General features: G+C 22.4%; 6 protein-coding genes across 6 annotated transcripts; 2 read left to right on the top strand and 4 right to left on the bottom strand. All coding sequences in view use genetic code 6, as the record gives it.

The window, feature by feature from the left end:
- Positions 1 to 392: 392 nt before the first annotated feature.
- On the top strand, positions 393 to 4,723 carry TTHERM_000975379 (calcium-activated potassium channel protein; the record flags this gene model as incomplete). The annotated part of the gene is made up of 10 exons (XM_012796094.1): positions 393 to 862; positions 973 to 1,339; positions 1,567 to 2,001; positions 2,067 to 2,407; positions 2,459 to 2,658; positions 2,922 to 3,068; positions 3,124 to 3,650; positions 3,709 to 3,924; positions 3,974 to 4,160; positions 4,224 to 4,723. The coding sequence occupies 10 exons, from the start codon at positions 393 to 395 to the stop codon at positions 4,721 to 4,723; spliced, it is 3,390 nt and encodes a 1,129-aa protein (XP_012651548.1).
- A 643-nt stretch (positions 4,724 to 5,366) lies between these two features.
- TTHERM_00975380 (actin) lies at positions 5,367 to 7,322 on the bottom strand (the record flags this gene model as incomplete). The annotated part of the gene is made up of 4 exons (XM_001009983.3): positions 5,367 to 5,728; positions 5,992 to 6,295; positions 6,417 to 6,535; positions 6,773 to 7,322. The coding sequence occupies 4 exons, from the start codon at positions 7,320 to 7,322 to the stop codon at positions 5,367 to 5,369; spliced, it is 1,335 nt and encodes a 444-aa protein (XP_001009983.2).
- Positions 7,323 to 7,994: 672 nt separating this feature from the next.
- Positions 7,995 to 10,076, top strand: TTHERM_00975390 (ankyrin domain protein). Its single transcript, XM_001009984.2, has 4 exons — positions 7,995 to 8,372; positions 8,462 to 8,784; positions 9,155 to 9,710; positions 9,767 to 10,076. The coding sequence occupies exons 1-4, from the start codon at positions 8,052 to 8,054 to the stop codon at positions 9,935 to 9,937; spliced, it is 1,371 nt and encodes a 456-aa protein (XP_001009984.2). The 5' UTR covers positions 7,995 to 8,051; the 3' UTR covers positions 9,938 to 10,076.
- Positions 10,077 to 10,432: 356 nt separating this feature from the next.
- TTHERM_00975400 (hypothetical protein) lies at positions 10,433 to 11,144 on the bottom strand (the record flags this gene model as incomplete). Its single annotated transcript, XM_001009985.2, has 3 exons — positions 10,433 to 10,725; positions 10,782 to 10,832; positions 10,895 to 11,144. 3 exons carry the CDS (start codon positions 11,142 to 11,144, stop codon positions 10,433 to 10,435), a joined length of 594 nt encoding a protein of 197 aa, XP_001009985.2.
- Positions 11,145 to 11,636: 492 nt separating this feature from the next.
- Positions 11,637 to 16,461, bottom strand: TTHERM_000975401 (transmembrane protein; the record flags this gene model as incomplete). The annotated part of the gene is made up of 5 exons (XM_012796095.1): positions 16,149 to 16,461; positions 15,518 to 16,058; positions 13,298 to 14,422; positions 11,966 to 12,043; positions 11,637 to 11,911 (listed from the first exon to the last, which is right to left on the bottom strand). The coding sequence occupies exons 1-5, from the start codon at positions 16,311 to 16,313 to the stop codon at positions 11,637 to 11,639; spliced, it is 2,184 nt and encodes a 727-aa protein (XP_012651549.1). The 5' UTR covers positions 16,314 to 16,461.
- Positions 16,462 to 16,807: 346 nt separating this feature from the next.
- Positions 16,808 to 17,159, bottom strand: TTHERM_000975402 (hypothetical protein; the record flags this gene model as incomplete). The annotated part of the gene is made up of 2 exons (XM_012796096.1): positions 16,808 to 16,869; positions 16,961 to 17,159. 2 exons carry the CDS (start codon positions 17,157 to 17,159, stop codon positions 16,808 to 16,810), a joined length of 261 nt encoding a protein of 86 aa, XP_012651550.1.
- Between the last annotated feature and the right edge of the window lie 1,197 nt (positions 17,160 to 18,356).

Consider the following 18,356-nt stretch of genomic DNA (forward strand, 5'->3'; position numbering starts at 1 on the left):
ATAAAACTCAAATATTAACATTTTTTTGTTTTAAATTTATCGATCAAATTTATTTAAATAATATTAAAAATATTATATTTATTGTATTAAAATATAAAATATCTAAAAAAAAATATTCTATTTTAGAATTAATTTCATAAATATTTTATTAAGTTTTAAGGGCTAAAAAATTTTATTTTTTAAAACTTTAAATGAAGGAATTTATCGATATTCATTTTAGTTGTGAGTAATGATTGTTTTTTGATTATTAATACGCTTTTAAATTTTAGATAGAAGTCTTAAATTTTTGATATTTTTTATGATTTAGATAAATTATCTAAATAATTAAGTTGACATAATAGCCTTACTGCAATTCTTTTTATAAGGTTTTAAATATATATAAAACAAATTAAATGAGTTTTTAAGTGAATTCAAGAAATTTATCAACCTAAATAAAGAAATCTGAAATAATTCCATAAAGTTCTACTGGGAATGCTATTACTCAGAAGTTTGCTTAGATGTTGGAAGACTAGGCTTTTTTGAATAAAGTGCTAGACTTGATTAATAGTCTATTTTCATTTATTGTGATATTTTAATATATTTATTCTACCTACTCAACTTCTATCTGGTCAGTAGATACTTGGCCTATAACAAGTACACTTTTCCATGCTTATTTCTTTTTTGAATGGATATGCCGTATTCTCACTTCTAAAGATATAAATAAATATATAAAGTCTTGGGAGAGTGTAGCTGATTTAATATCAATCATTCCATACTTTGTTTATAAATTTGTAACAAATTCTTTTATATATGAAGACTACAGCGACCCTTATTTATTATTGATTAATTTACTTTCACTTACAAGGATAATGAGACTATAAAGGTAAAATTTAAATGATTTTTTCTTTATATTTTATCAATTATTTAAATTTGTTAGCCATTTTAAATATAATGATTTCTCAAGTAAATAATTTAAAAATATATATTGAATAGATTGCTAATTTATATAGATAATGATACTTTAAAAGAGCTATTTTAAATTATTCTTGCTGCTCTTAGTTTGGTCATTCTAGCTTCAGGAATACTCCAATTTACTTAGAGAAACTCAGTAGGGAACATAGGTTCAGGAAAAAATTCAAACTAAGACATTGATCTCAATACATTACCTTTCCATTATTATATTTATTTTGTCATGATAACAATATCCACTCTTGGATATGATAATCCATTTAATAATAGTGTTATCAGAATTTTAATTATCTTTTTACTCATCTTCTCATTCATCTTTGTCCCTTAATATAGTTCTAAATTAATTAATCTCTTAAGCAAAAAGAGCTTTTTTGCAAGAAGAAGTTATAAGGTATTGTTTTCTATTCTTTAAATTGTTTAGAAATTATAGTAAATTGTTTTGAAGTAAGAAAATGTTAATTTTGCCTTAATTATTTAGAATACTTAATGATAAATTTGTTTGTTGCAATAATAAATAAATTTTTAAATTATTATTTTACATTTAATTTGAATTTTAGAATTAAAAATATTTCTAATTTTAGTATTTCAATAATATTTATTTTTTTCATAAAAAAATAGGTAGTTGAATCAGTTTCACATGTTGTTGTTACAGGAGTTGTTTCCTCAACAGCAGCAGAAAATTTTTTTTAAGAGCTGTTTCATTAAGATCATGGCGATTAAGCAAAACATGCTTTGCTTCTTTTACCACACGCTCCAGATGGGTAGCTAGAAAATCTATTAAGTAATCCTAATTTATTCTACATGGAAGGCTAACCTTCAAATGATAATGATTTAAAGAGATGCTAACTTGAAAAGGCTAAATCTGTGATTATTTTATGCAATAAATAAAGTTCTGATCCTCATTGGGAGGATTCGTAAACAATTCTTAGAGCTATGGACATGAAGAAGTACTTAAAATCTAACATAAGATTCTGTACATAACTTTTAAGGCAAGAAGGAAAAACACATTACTACCTGTCGCTATAAGAAACATAGTCAGAATAAATAGATTAAGTAATATGAAAAGAAATTTAAATTATTTACATTATAATTTATTTTTAATGAATAATTGTTAATAGGTTATTTGTATTGAAGAACTTAAAATGAGCTTATTGGCTAAAAGTTGTCTGTGTCCTGGATTAATTGCATTAGTAAATAATTTAATAACTTCTTCTGGCAGCCCAACTGATAATTTGGAATACAAATGGCTCGAAGATTATTGGAAAGGCTAAGGATTTGAAATATATAAGGTCCTTCTAAGTCATAAATATTAAGGGAGAACTTTTTCATAAGCAGCTTTAAGCATTTATAAAAACTATAAAGCAATTTTATTTGGATTAGAATTGATTTCTACAGAAAGCAGTAGACTTTTTTTAAATCCTGGTTCAATGTATATACCTTCAACTTATGAGGTTATTGGGTATTATTTAATTTCTAGCTTTACTTGAAGAATAATTAAATAAATTATAAGATATATTATAGCAGAAGATAAAGAGACTGCAGATAATATCAGCTAAAGCAAAGGATAAAATGAAGAAAACGAATTTTAAGATGAGGCTATGAATGTAAGAGAAGACATTATAGATTTCACTAGAAAATTTTATCAAAAAAATTCCTCTCTAAACTCTTAAAACACACCTCCTAAAGATACTGAAATGAAACTATTTACAGGTGAGTTTAATTTTGTATTCAAAAGTCTTTTTAATTCATTTTAAAAGCAAATAAAAATAGTTTAATTCATTTATAAAACTTCCCTTTGCAAACATCAAAAGGGAACAAACATAAAATTCTAAACAAATGAAAATTTATTATTTTAAATTTTACAAATAAATTATTTAAAATATTATTTAGCTTAAATTTGATTTTTGCCTTAATTTCTATTTGATAAAATAAAATTTTAATTAAGATATTAATTATTTCATTTTAATATTTAGATGATGACTATTACAACAATGACTATGATAGTAGCTAAATTTAAGATGAACAAAGAGAGGAACATTTAAAAAATGCAATTATTACTGGTGATTGGAATAAAATTTATGAAAAATGTTATACTTCTAAAGATAAAATTCATCTTAAAGGTATTTTTATTTTATTTAAAAAAATTAATTATTGACTAAATATATATTTTAATAGATGTTTCATTTGAATCCCTCGAAAATAATATTTTAGCTCAGAACCATATCATTCTTTGTGGTGCTGTTGATAATTTTATTAATTTTATAATGCCTCTAAGAGCAAAACATTTAGATAACTACCCTGCTATTATTCTTTTAAATGATAAGGAGCCTACTGAAAAGGCTTGGAATCTAGTTTCGCTGTTCCCAAATATTTATTTTGTAAAAGGATCAGCACTAAATTAAAGGGATTTAATAAGAGCTAATATTTAAAAAGCACAAACTGTTGTTATCTTAGCTAGTGAGTTTGAGTAAAGTTTTTAAGATTCCAACAAAGAATATGAGAATGAGGCAAAAAAGAGCATGGAATTGACAAAAGAATAAGAAGATCTTTTAGACGCTAAAACTATTTTTAAATACAAAGCTGTTTAGAAATTGAAACCAGATATACAAATCGTTACAGAATTTGTCAATCCTGCAAATATAGCATTTCTTTCAAGCGATCCATCTGATTACTCGCTTTTAAAAAAGTTTGGATACAATCATGTAAATAAATAAATAAATGATTTCTTTTTTTATAGATTTTAAAATTTATTTTTGATAGACTCCTCTATTTGCATCAGGAGAGATTTACATTTCATCAATGATGGATAGTTTAAGTGCACAAGCCTTTTATAATCCTGCCCTAATAAAAGTTCTCAACCTGATTCTACTAGGAGATCATTCTCATTAGTAATTTTGGAAAAAGAAAAAATTTGATAAGTCATTTAACCACTAAAACAGTAACCTTTTCCACATAAAAATACCTAAGGCATTCCAGGTAACATACATTTAGTATAATATTTTTTATTCTCTAAACATTTACATAGGGAAAAACATTTGAGAAATTGTTTTGCTTCCTTGCAGCAAGATAAGACATAATTGTGATTGCTCTTTATCGACTATCTCTTTGTAAAGATAACAAATTGCCATATGTCTGGACTAATCCTGATCCAGAAACAATTCTCACAGATAGAGATATATGTTTTATTTTTTCTTAGACACCTCCATAAGATTGTAAATTATTTTTATTTTTTAAAAATATTTTGATTTTTAATCATTCAATTAATTATTATATAGATATGGAATGGGGAGGTCCTTTAGAAAAGAATATTTAATAAAAAAGAAAGAAAAAACTAAAAAAGCATACAAGTGATTCGACTTAATCTGAAAACGAAGAAGTCCCTATTAATTATGACGAAATTGAAAGAACAAATGCTAATACAAGGCAGTATATTAAAGATAGTGAGTTAGTGAGTTAGAAAATAAATTAAATAGCAGAGAAAATTGCTTAAGTCAAAGAAAATTGTAAAGATTTAGAATTAATGATATAAAATAGGCAGGATTAAATAATAGATCAGCTAAAGAATGTCATATAAGATGAGTTAAATAATATCGTCAAACAAAAATAATAATAAAATATAATTCAATAGCAATAATAACAATAACTTGCTTAGATGTAATAATAATCATAAGAAGAAAACAACAATCAGTTATCAGATTAATCCTCATTACAACCTAATGATGATTATGACTAAGATAATTATGATGATAAAAAGGTTCGTTTACTTAGAAATTGAACAATCAAAATATTTATTTTTTTTACATATCTATGCTAATTATAAATAAAATTACTTAAATTATTTAAGATATTATTAAATTTATTAAATTGTTTTATTTTTTCAAACTCTTATAAAAATTTGGAATAAAATAATTATTTTAAGAATTTAATTAAAAATTTACTACCTGAACAGTGAATAAAATTTAAAGAAAGAGATCTTCTAATAATTATAATAAGAGAAGTAAATTATATTTAATTCATTAACATTTAGCTTTTCAATATTTATTGATAACTTTTATCATTTAGTATAAAAAATATATATCAGTGAATAAATATTTGATTTATAAATAATCTTTAACTTATTAAGCTTTGATATGTGTTTCTTACTAATCAGTTTATTGATAGTACTTTTTCAAAATATTTCAAGAATAGAATAAATTATTTTTTTCAAAGAAATGTAACAAAATTATTGACAGACATACAAATATGTATTAAATAACAAGACAAAAGAAATTTAAGTTAATAACAACATTAATATATTTATTATGTATGTGTCAATCAATATTTGGAATAAATGTAAAATAGTAATAATTTTAATATATATATTGAATCTATTTTTTAATAAAATCATGCAGTTTTAAAAATATAAATTTTAGTATCATTCATGGACATTTCTTTTCAACGATATATTCTCCATTATCTTGATATTCTTATTTTCCTATCCAGAGAGATTAGAATGAACCCAAGGAAGCAAGAATAGAGCCACCAATCCAAGATGAGAATTTTCTTTCAGTGGTAGCAGGATATGCTATCATTTTTATTTTGGAGTTAGGAGGAGATATTTCATTGAGTTTAGTCTATAATCTAGAACTAAATCCAGAAAGCAATGAATTACCACCAGTTAATATAATATTATTAAAAAGTTATCTCTTTATATCAATATCACAATAATTGATTGATTCAAGAACCATATGATGCATACCTCTAAATCCTAATAAATCTTAACTTATTTCGTTTTCTTATTCTAATTTTTTACAAAATATTATTAGTAACTGAATTAAAATTAATAAAAAGATTTTCTCAATAAATTAAGATTAAGATATTCAATTGAAAGTAAATCTAAACACAATTTAATTCGGAAAGTAAGTTTGCTTTTATTACATTTTTTTTTAAATTGAAATTTTGTAACCTAAAAAATTTTTTAGAATTTCATAATGCTATTTATTTTTTATTTAAAACAAGCATAATATTTTATTTAAATGGTCTAATAGGCAAATATTTTATTACGTTGTTAAAGAGTCTCATAAGGTGCAAAGAAAAATTCAGAATACTTAGATCTGGCAGTATCAAATTCTACAAAATTTCCATCAGGGAGTTCATATCCAGCTCTTTCTAATTACATTTCCCCAAATGTCAACCCTCTATCATCTACTCTACAAATTTATTCTTTGATGTCTCTAGCGATTTCTAATTGGCAAAACTTTTCATATGAAGAATGAGTATCTGGGAATTCTAAGTACTTATCAATTTTTTTAGGGCCCTCTTTGGCAAATTGCAAACAGTATCTAGGATATACACGAGTATTTTATTCCTTTTTATTTATTTATGAATATAAAATTTAAAAAAGATATTCTAAGTAAGAGACATAATTCTATAAAAGCACAAATTTTATTTCAAAAAGATGAAAATAAATAAATGAATAAGCTTGCTACCTTTTACAAGTTGTTCAAAATTTTTTCAGTTAAGAATTCACCACCAATATCAAACTTACGAACACTCTTTTATAGTACATAACCATCATGTACAGGTACTGCATATGTACTGTAAGCACCTTTTAGATATTAAAAAATATAAAATTTTAAAACAAATTTTGTGCATTTATCTATATAGGCGGGAAATATTTGGAGAAAGAATAAATTATTGAAATGATTCTTTAAACTTTGAATGATAACCGCTTTACTAATTTATAATGTATTTATAATGCATTTTCTATGGTTTCCTATCAAATAGTTTCTAAAATCATTTTAATGATGCCAAATTATATTTATTTATTTAGTTAGTTAGTTACCTGTATCCAAAACTAAAGCTGTAGAACGTCCTGAAGAAAAACAAGAAAGGACACCGCTTTTGACAATGAAAAAGTTAGGAACTTTGAGAGATTCAAAAGCTAATTAACAAATTTTTTCTCTCTACCTTTAATTATGTAGGGAAGATTCACTAATTAGTAAACAATATTCTGAAGGTTGAACACGGATTTAATTTTCATAAACATCTAAGAGAAGCTTTTCGAAAGCATCCCAATCCTTAACTTCACCATTCATGTAAGATGAAACAACTTCCATGTTATCTCTCCTGATTTTTAAGTTACTTTCTCCTACATAATAGTTCTTGAATTTATCATCAGACTTATTTTCTTCTATCATCTTATTTTATTCTGCATTAATTATATTACCATCTTCATCCTTTAATAATTAACTCTAATCTGGAACCTTAATCTCCTCTCTCACACCAACTTGAGATGGCATGACGAGTCTGGGAGTATCTTCACCTGAATAACCTGCTCTAATAGATAAACTACCAGGATCAACAACAATTGCTGTAATATCTTCTGTGAACATTTTCTAATTTATTAAGTTGCTTAATACTAATAATAATCCTAATATAAGAAAGTATATTTCTTTCTCTCTTTCTTTCTTTTTTTCAATCAATATCAATATTTATTGATGCCAAATATATTATTTATTAATTAACTTTATTCGCCAAATTGCATTCTTTTTATTAAGTAATTCAATGAAAATAAATATCAATATTTGCTTTCATTTAAAATCATATATCTTTTTTATTTGAATCCAAATACTTGTTAATTATTTCTTTAATTTTTGTAATTATCTTTCATAATTAATTGCATAAAACAAACGCATATAAAAAATAAGGAACTGAGCAACAAACAATAAAGTCTAATTATTTAATAATTCATTTAATTTTTAATGATTAAAACTCTTCAAAATCAATTTTAAATCTAACAAATTAGAAACACTAAGACTTAATAAAAACAACTAATCAATAATTAATTCATTAATAACTAATTTTCCGCCAAGTTTTTTGATAATAATAATTTAAATCCCAATATTAATATTTTAGAAAAATCAAATTAATTTAATAAAATTATTTTTTATTTGGTAATTTTAAATTTATTTAATAAAAATGTTAAATTTATTAATATTATTTTTAAATTATTTGCTGATTGAAATTTTTTTATTTTTTCTACTGATTCTTGATTATTATTTTGTTAAAGATAATAAAAATAAATTAAGTTAATAATTTAGTTAGTTATTATTCAAAAGATTATGACATAGCAAATAACTGTCTGTTGCAGAGAGTTTATTAAATTCATATGCTGCATAACGAATGACTTTTAAAATATGAAGATGGCGATAGAAAAAGATAATTATGAAGAGTTTATAGCATTTTTTGAAAAAAATAAAGTTAATGTTTAAGATTATGAAGAAGATACTGGAAATAATCCTCTTCATCTTACTGTAAAAGCTAACCGTTATGATATGGTTGATTATTTGCTGACGAAATACGAATCATTAGAAAAAGAAGATAAAAATTTTGATGGAGATACAGCATTAATGTTAGCAGTCCTCTATAGTGACTTAAAAATGGTTTATATAATTTATAGTTTAATTTTTAAATTTTTATCATAAAATGCAAAGTATGGATTCAAATTAAATTAATAATATAATAAGTAAAGGTTAGATTATTAGTTGAAAAAGGAAATGTTGATATAAATTGCAAAGAAAGTGAAGGATTTACCCCATTTATGGCAGCTTGTGCAAATGGAAAACTAGAAATAGTGGAGTACCTGATGAATAGAAATTGTAAAATATATTCAAAGAATTAACAAGGATAAACTGCTATTCATAGAGCGGCTTTTTATGGTGAAGTATAGGTTATAAGATCATTGCTTAAAAACACAAAGCTTTAACTGACTTCTAGAGATTCTAGAGGAAATACTTGTCTGCATTTTGCTGCTATGAGGTTAAATATGACTTGCTTTCGTTATATTTTAAAAAAGTAATGATCAATTTAATTTCCATTTAAAATAAAAAATAAATCTACTCAAACAAACTGCAAACAAATAAATAAAATAGACATAATATATTCCTCATTAATTTACAAATAACTTTACTGATTCTTACTTACTTATCTAGTAGTAAGTTATAATTATTTTAAATTATTTATAAACAAAACAGTTATTAAAATGTAAAATTAATTGTTTCAAACCTTTAATTTTAACTCAAATAAAAAAATTTTTATATTAGTTATAAGTAAATGAATTAGGTTTTTTTTATTTAAAATTACAAAATCATTTATTTAAAATTTAAAAAGAAAATTGTTCTTTTTAAATCATTTTTTAAGTATTAAATTTTAAAATTATAAAAAGACTAGGAAGTTAAAAAGATAATGAATTAGCTAAAAAAAATCAGGAAGGTTTAACACCAGTTTAAGTGCTAATAAAATCTTTTAACCTAATTAAAAAAGATGATAGAGTAATAAATGAAGCTGAAGTTGAAGAATATATTTTAAATAAAAATAAACCTCCTCCATATTTATATGAATCATTAAAAGAATAAAAACCGACTCTATTTAATAAGGTAGATTAGTAGAAGGAGTAACTTATTTAAAAATAAGTTAATGGCTAACCTCTAACATCCAAATAAGTTATAAACGATAACAATATAGATTAATAGTAGTATTAAGATTAATAAAATTAATAGCTAAATCTATCTAAAAAAAATATTAATATAAATGACAACTAAATTTAAGAATAAGAATTGTAAAACTTCATCCCATCAGCCTCCCATATTTAAGATAATTAAAAGTTATAAAATGCTAATGAATAGCAGTAATAAAAACCCTAAGCAGATATAGATGCTACAGAAACAAACAACCTTCGACCTATAGCCTTAAAATCTCCAATATAAGGAGATAGCATTAGTGTAAATTTACTTTATTACTATTACTATTAACTCACTTTTATTTAAATATTTAAAAGTTATTTAATTCTGGTATGGTAAATCCTAATTATCCACAAAATGAATTAATTAATGAAACTAATTAGTTAAATCAGGAGATTTAGTAAAAAACTTTATCATAAAGAAGAAAAAATTACTTTTCTAAAATAAGTCTAAAAAACATAAATTAACTTTCAAAGAAAAATGTTTGATCTTATTTCAAGGTTTAAAAACCTTCTAATTTTATTTTTATTTCTAAATAAGTAAGTTAGTAATAAATTCGTTTTATAAATAAATAAATATATCGTATGTTTATTAATATTTTAATAATAATTTGCAATTCAACGAATAAATATACTTTATTTAATTAATTACTAATTTTATTTAATCTTATAAAAATGATATTTATCTTTATTTGATTGTAATTTTATTTAATAAATTAAAAGTTTTAAAATTATAGTTGGATTTGAAATTATAAATATAAAATAGTAATAAAAATGCAATTTATAAAAATAATTTATAATTTTAACTAATTCAAATCTTTAAAAAAAAAAAGTATCTTTTGAAGATTTTACTAGAATTTTAATTGATAGCTAACTATAAAAGTAAATTCAAACTAAGTAGGTTTTCTTATACATCTTATATTAATAAATAATTAACAAAACGAATTAATCTTTTATACTAAACTTCTATTTTTATTTAAACAGTCAGAAAAATTAAGTTGTAATAACATCATCATTTAATATATCATCAAACATCATATGCTTTAGTCTTTTGTAGGTTGAATCTATATCGATTTTAAAGTAATATTTCATTACATCTTTAAAGCTTATTCCTCCTTTATAGAGTTATTAATCCATTAAGTAATTATAATTTTCACTAGCTTCTTTATATTTAATAAAATTCTAAGGGTTTGTTGCTTAAACTCTTTTATATCTACCAAATTCATTTAACAAACTACTAGCACACAAAACACTTATAGTATTAGTGGGATTTAAGACTTTATTATATATAAAAAAAATAAATTGCTATTTAGCATCAAAAATAATAATTTACGCTTTTTGTATCTAAGATAAAATAATATCACTAAAGTACCATGGAGAAGATCTATTTATTGATAATAATAAATTATACAAATTTAGAAGTAATACTCTTAATGAAATTTATACATGGAAAATGAACATAATATTTCAATTATTATGGGTAGGATTCTATAGTTTCTAACTCATTTAAATAAACTTTTTCCATAACAGCTTTAACATCCATCTTTTAAACCAAGTTGAAGATAATTGAGTCTTTAAATTAATTATCAAGCTTAAGATTATTAATTTTTAAGATCAATTCATCACTATCATGCTATTTCACTGTTTGTTTTATCTTTTATAATTCCTCCTCAAATTAATTTTCTCTAGTATCCATTTCTATATTATTTTTATGCTTATTTAATTTCTATCTAAGATAAGTAAAGTAATAAATATTTTTAATTAATTAATCAATAATACATATTTTCTAGAAACTTTTGTATAGATATACATATTAATTAATGGTATAAAAAAGATAATCATATATATTTAGATATTAAATAATTTAAAAAATATATATTGCAAAAATTATTCTATAAAGTATTGATTAATTTTAGTTTAAAATTTAAAAATGTATTTGATTTTGTACTATTGATTCAAATATAAATTTTATAAAGAGGTGTACAGGATTACTAGAATTTGCATTATAATCATTTAAATTAATGTATTAGTCATCTAAATAACATCTATAATATGGAATATGTTATTAAACTTTATATTTTAATAATAATTTTTGTATAATTAAAAGGCATAAAATAAATAATGTATTTTACAAACAAAATAATATTTTTAAAAAAAGCTTAAAAATTTACATAAAATATATAAAACTTCAAATATTTAGTTATTTAGAATTAAGTGCTGATGATTTTGCATAGAAATTATAAATTTTTTAATTTTTTGCTTCTACTTCTTCAGAAATCTGATTTTTATTTGCCTCTATTATAAAGTCATTCTTTAAATTAGTATTATAATCTTCTGTATTATAATTAAAGCTTAGCAATTTGAAATTGCTCTAAGTATGCTTTCTAAATGAGCTTTAGTTATTAGGACTGTGAGGAGATGAAAGTACCCTCTTCTTTGCGGATTTTAAAATTTCTGAATATCCTAAATATTTCAATTAATTTTGATGAATATATTTATATTATAAATAAAAATTACCATTTTCATTAACATCCGTTTATTAACTACCTTAAAGTAAGTTTAACTTTGATGCAGTTATGTTCATGTTATAAGATGCTTTAAATTAAATTATTTTTGATATATTTTATTTAACAAATTTCCACTTGAGGTATGTTTTGAAGGAAATTCTTTGACCAATTATGTAGTTGTAATATTTTTTTGTCAAGCATTTATTTAGTATGCTTCCAAATATTTTACTAAAAAAACTAAAACCTTACCTTATTTTGAAAACTAATATTGTAAAACCGCAAATGAAGAAAAATGTATAGTCAATCAGAATAATTAGTGTTTCAATAAATATCTATAAACCTTAAGAATCACTTATTAATGAACTTAAATATATTTTTATTATCAAAAGCGAATAAGCTTAAGCCTCCCCAGATTAAATTTTTAAGGAAATAAAAGGATTTTTCTTTCTTAGAGCTGCTTTATAAGTTACTATAATAATCATACTTGATATAATAGAAAATGTACTTGTTTATTAAAGTAATGTACATATGTAAATTAAAATTATTTTAAGATAAATCCTTATAAATTCCCAATAAAAGTACTATGTATTTAGTTCTCCATAATAGTATCCATAAAAATATTTTATTTAACATTCATTTAATCTTTATTTCTATTTGATTAATTTTATAAATATAAGCATTGGTAAAAATGTCCAAAATAAAAGCATAATTATCGAGTATGGGTATAAAAATTTAACGGTTTTTTCATCATCACATGGTATTCTTAAATCATAAGGATTTAGAGATTAACTACCTACTTATTAGCAAGTTAAGCCTTTAGAAAAATAAGAAATTTAGCCTATCTAATAAAAAGTCATATATATGTGGAAAAAAGTTGAGTAGTGATATTTTTTTATTATCTTTTTGCGGGTTAAAAAATTTATAGTTTTTAGGATAATTATGATGAAAATAAAAAGAAATAATGGAATTAAAACTTAAGTTAAAGAAAAGAAAACTATTTATCCATATCTTTTTATATTTTCTACGCTTACCATGCATTCAAACCCTAAATTTAGTTATCTGCTTGTTTATCCCAAATACTCATTTAAGATGTTAATATTTACAGGTAAAATTTTAGGCTATGGAATCAATAGAGAAGAAAGTTGGTAATAATTTATTATTATTTTTATATAAAAACCAGAATAGTCATTTATGGAACTTTTAGAAATAGGTAAAAGCTTCATTTTTCTCAAATAGTAACAGGTTTAAGTATATTTAAATTAAGAAATAAATACAAATGTAGTGAATAGGAAATAAACGATCATACCAATAATTTTGAGTATGAAGTATAGCCATTAAATACTTACCTAATAGCATTCTTAGCAATGTCCACTTTTCATAGATTGTTAGTACCTTTTTCCTTTCCAAACTTACCCTATATTATCACATTATTAGCATATTGGTCCTATATAACCTTCTGTGCAATAATTAATAGATGAAGGATTTTCTGACTAGCAAGATCCTATTTAAGGATCACATTCAACTATCTCATCAGTTTAGTTGTTTTACCTCCAATAACCATTTTTCAGTGAAATAAAAGAGCCTTAGCATTCTATAGCCGAATTTGGACAGTTATTGCATTAGTTTTATATTTTAGATTAGGCAATTTGTGATTATTTAAACAAAAAATTTGGATCAACAAGTGAATATTTACCTTCTTAACAAAATCTACAACTCATAATTTTGTTATTTTATTCTTCAATTATTTCGCCTAATTAACACTCTCTAAAAGAAATTGATAAAAGTATAGGCTATTAAATCTAAGAGTTTGCTTATATACTAGACTCTATTGAGAAATATTATAAAGATGATAAAACTCCTTAAATTTCTAATCCAGTAAGCGTAAATGATTAAGAATCACTATCATATTGATTATAATTCAAAATTCTCTCTCCAATAAGTTATGTTTATTTTGTATTTAAGTTATTTATTGTTATTTAAATACTTTTTAATTCATTTGAAATATCTTCTGGATATTAATCGTTTAATAGCTTTTGTAATGAAAAAGATAAGTAACGGTTATAATTATCAACCAAAAATATTTTTAATGAAAGTTAACCACCACTTTGGAATTAATTTATATCAATTTGAGAAAAATAATTTTTTTTATAACTTATAGGTATGTTGCTATTATCTAGATGAAATGTAAATAAGTAATTATTCTAAGAGTCTTAAGGGTTAAAATTTTATATTATTGCTTTTTGAAGATAAGTAGCACAATTATCTCCAAATATATCTGCATAATTTTACTTAATATTGTTTTCAAAAGGAAATCCTGAAGGTAGTATAATTTTGCCAGAGTTAGTCTAAAATATTCGCAATCCGCCTCCAATTAAAGCTTAATTTTATATTACTTTTGTTTATCCTTCAAAATATAGCTAAGTAGAACCTATATTTTCAAAATATAAAGCTCCTCCACTACTCTAAGCTGTATTATTTTAAAATAAACAATCTGTAAAATTGATATATTTTAGTGTATTTATAAAAGAAATAGCTCCTCCATTTTAAGCAATATTATTTGAAAAAACACTTTTGCTAATTTATACCTATAAAGATTAGCTTACTTGGAGAATGCCTTTGTTTAATTCATAACTAAATTTCTCCAAATTAATATTTGAGTTGAAAATTTTTAGAAGATACAGGCTAGGATTTTAATTTGTGCTAATATTTAAATTGCTTAATTTAAATACGTCATTAAACAAAGTTGTTAGCTAATCATTCAAAATATATTAATTAAATGATTAGATTAGCTACACTTAGTTATTATTTTGAATTGTTGAGTTGTTGATAAAAACTAATTAGCATCCGAAAAAGTTTAAAATAAAATCAGTTTAAAAGTTTTGTTCCTAAACTTGTAAATGCCTTCTAATAAAGTTATTATTCAGGTAATTATTTTAATTATTGCTTATTCTAATATTTTGTATTGTTAAATTATTTATCTAGGTAAATTAAAATAAAGAATTAACATTTTAATTATTCGATATATTAACTCCATCTATAAAAATAGTTTAAACATTTTTGAAATTCAAAAGAGTCGAATTTTAATTTAAATTTAGCTCAGAGTTAGTAATTTCTAAATCATAAATGAAGATTTAAGGTATGTCAACAAAGTTAAAAATTTAAGAAGAAATGCTACTTTTCTTACATACTTATAATTTAGAAATCTTTATTGACTAAAACACAACTTTTTTAACACTTGTTAAGTTGAACTAGATATTATCAATACATTAATTTTATATGGTTATATTTTACCAAATAACAATTTATACATTTTAGTTTAACGAGATTTTAATTGATGTATTATCATTATCAAATATTAAATTATAATTAAAGATTTGCAAAATAGGTTATTAAAAGTAATTAAACGTTTAATTAGTTATTGTAAGGTTGTTATTGCTTGGTTAAGGATAAAATAGGTAGTTTGAATTTGTAATTTAATTCAAGAAAATATAATTATTCACACTTAAAAATTAGTCACTTGTCAATTACAGATAAATTATATTCTACCAATTTTATTAATTACTAGTAGAAGATCCTAATGTTGTGTAAATCATATTTTATTTAGGAGAGATGTTAGATATTTTTCTATTTAATTGCGAAATATCGCTATCACTTATGATAGTAGAACAATCAAATTACTCATCATTATCATATAAAGATATACTTAAATTATTTTCAAACACTCCAAGCTAATGTAACCCATAAAGTTTTAAAATGTTAGTTTCTGGAATATAAATAGAACCTAAATATCTAGGGTAGTCAAATTATTATTAGAATATTATACTACTAGAGTAGTTTTATAAGAGAAAAACCTCATATTTTTAAATGAAAAATATTAAAATAATGTTATTATTTATTATTTGATAATCTGTAATCTAATCATTTGATAATTTTCTTTTAATATATGTAACCAAAGATATTTCATCTGAAAGAGAGTAAATATTTAACTAAAATGAACAAAAAGTTATTATGTAGTTTTAAATTATTTATATCTGATTTCCTTAATCTTTTGTGAATGCTAGGTATAATTCTAGTTAATTTGTAGAAAAGTTCCAAACGTATGCCTTTTTTTATCCATTAAAAAAATAAATATATCTCGAATAAGTAAAGTCAATAATTAACTCTTTTAAAATAATTTAGGGATCTTCATTTACCAAAGAAATAAGATTTATTTATTAAGTAGGTTTTTTATTTGATAAGTCTATAATTTAGAGCATACCACCACTTGAAGCAAAATAAAGTATTTCATTTTGTTAAGACTCATCAAAAATAATAGAAATAACTGATGTATTAATTATTTAACTGCTATTTTAAAGCATAAAGTATTATTTGTTTAAATCTTTAAAATTGTAGAGTAAAACCTAACCATTACTTAATCCTACAAATATTTTATTATAATCTTTACTGAATATTTGTTAAGTTACTAAAACAAAGGGTTATATTTAGGCAAAATCAATTATTTCTCCGCTTGTAATATTACAAAAGATAATTTTTTAATCAAAGGTTAGATAAATGTTAAATTCCAAAAATTTAAAAAATTAAATTTATTTTAGAACTTTAATAACTGGTATTTAATTATTAGTTTTTGAGTATTCATAATTTTGATAAAACAAAATTTAATCTTTCTAAGCAATAATTAAAGTATCCTATTTATAATGATACATACAATCTACAATTTAAGAACCATCAATAATATTTTCAAAATTTATATTAAACTACTAATATCTGAACATTATATTGTCACTGTTGAAAAACAAAAATTCTAAAGTGTTATTATTTATTGGTATAGATGTTTGAAAATTATTAGGTTCACTCAGCTGTGATTCATATTCAAATCCTGACAAAGTATAGTCAATTTAGTAGATAGTTTATGTACTAAATATTAATAAATTATTAGTTATATTGTCATATGATAAGCCAACTAAAAACTCATTTCTATCACTTATCTCTGTTATTTTATAATTACTTTGAATTGCAAAATCTGCATATAAACGGTAGATATAAACGTTTCCAAATGTATCTAAATAAACAATTTCGGCAGAACTATAATCAAAGAACATATCTACAACATCTCCAAGTAAGTTTGATGGAAATGAACCATTAATTTTTGCAATATTTTACAAAGATTCTGAATCATAAATATAAATTTAGGCAAATAATCCCATATTTGTTGTGATTACAATATAATTTAAAAAGTCTATAAAAATGTATTTTGTAATAAATAACCCAGATGGTGCTTAGATAAAATTCTACCATAAATTCAATGATTATCTCTCAACGAAATATATATCTTATAATTTTTAAAAAGTAAATTTTACTATTAAATTATTTTTTAAGAATTTAAAATAAAATAAATTTAAAATTTATTACATTATTAGGATTGGAATATTAAGCGAGTGTCTGTAATACTAAAAGAAACAAATAAAGTATTAAACTTATATTCAAGATTGTAAACTCCATTAAAATTATAAATTTATATTTGCTCATTATATAAAAATATATTCTAGTATTATTCATCCACAGAAATATAGAATAAGCTTGTAAAGCCATTAACTTATACACTTTAGAAAGTAAATTAGTTAACAAATTTCTTTATTATCACAAATTCGTCAAATGAGACACCGCATATTATTACTTAGGATGTATCTTAACACTAATAGAATTTTTTATTTTAATACAAATCTGGAGCAATTTACAAAACTTTCATCTAAGAATTAAGTAGTTGAAAACTGCTACCATAGATATAAAAGTTATTTGAAGAAGAGTCAAATATCCATCCATTTATAATATTCATTCCTTTATAGTAATATTTTTAGGAAGTCTTACCATATATAGCATAAAGTAGTTAATTTTAATTCCAACAGATAATGCTCTTATTATTTTAAAATAAACTAAATGAAGTAAATGGAGGATCATTAGATGATTAAGGGGTTAAATATTCTATAAACTTATTCGTAAAAATACTAAAAGATGATATTTAGTATTTTGTTCTGATAAAATACATTCCTAGATGTGCACTTTAAATAATTTCAAGTATTTAATCATTCACTTAGCTGATTGAGAGAAATTAATTTGTTGGGATCTCAATATATCTGTCTTTTTATATTTTAGCAGTATAAATCAAACCTGAATTAGTACCAATATAGCTCATGAAATTTAAAGGCGATCCAATCATATTATTTTAAGATGCTGATTATTTATCATTATTAAGATATTCATGACCAGTAATATATGTAATATTTTTGTTTATATCAATTTAATAATCTTTAAATAGAGTATAAAAGCTTAATATAATTGATCTATTAAAAGTGTAGAGTACAGTTCCATATCCATTCACAATTTTCTTAGGATAGTCTATAACA

Source organism: Tetrahymena thermophila (assembly GCF_000189635.1).
Source record: "Tetrahymena thermophila SB210 genomic scaffold scf_8254769, whole genome shotgun sequence".
NCBI lineage: Eukaryota > Ciliophora > Oligohymenophorea > Hymenostomatida > Tetrahymenidae > Tetrahymena > Tetrahymena thermophila.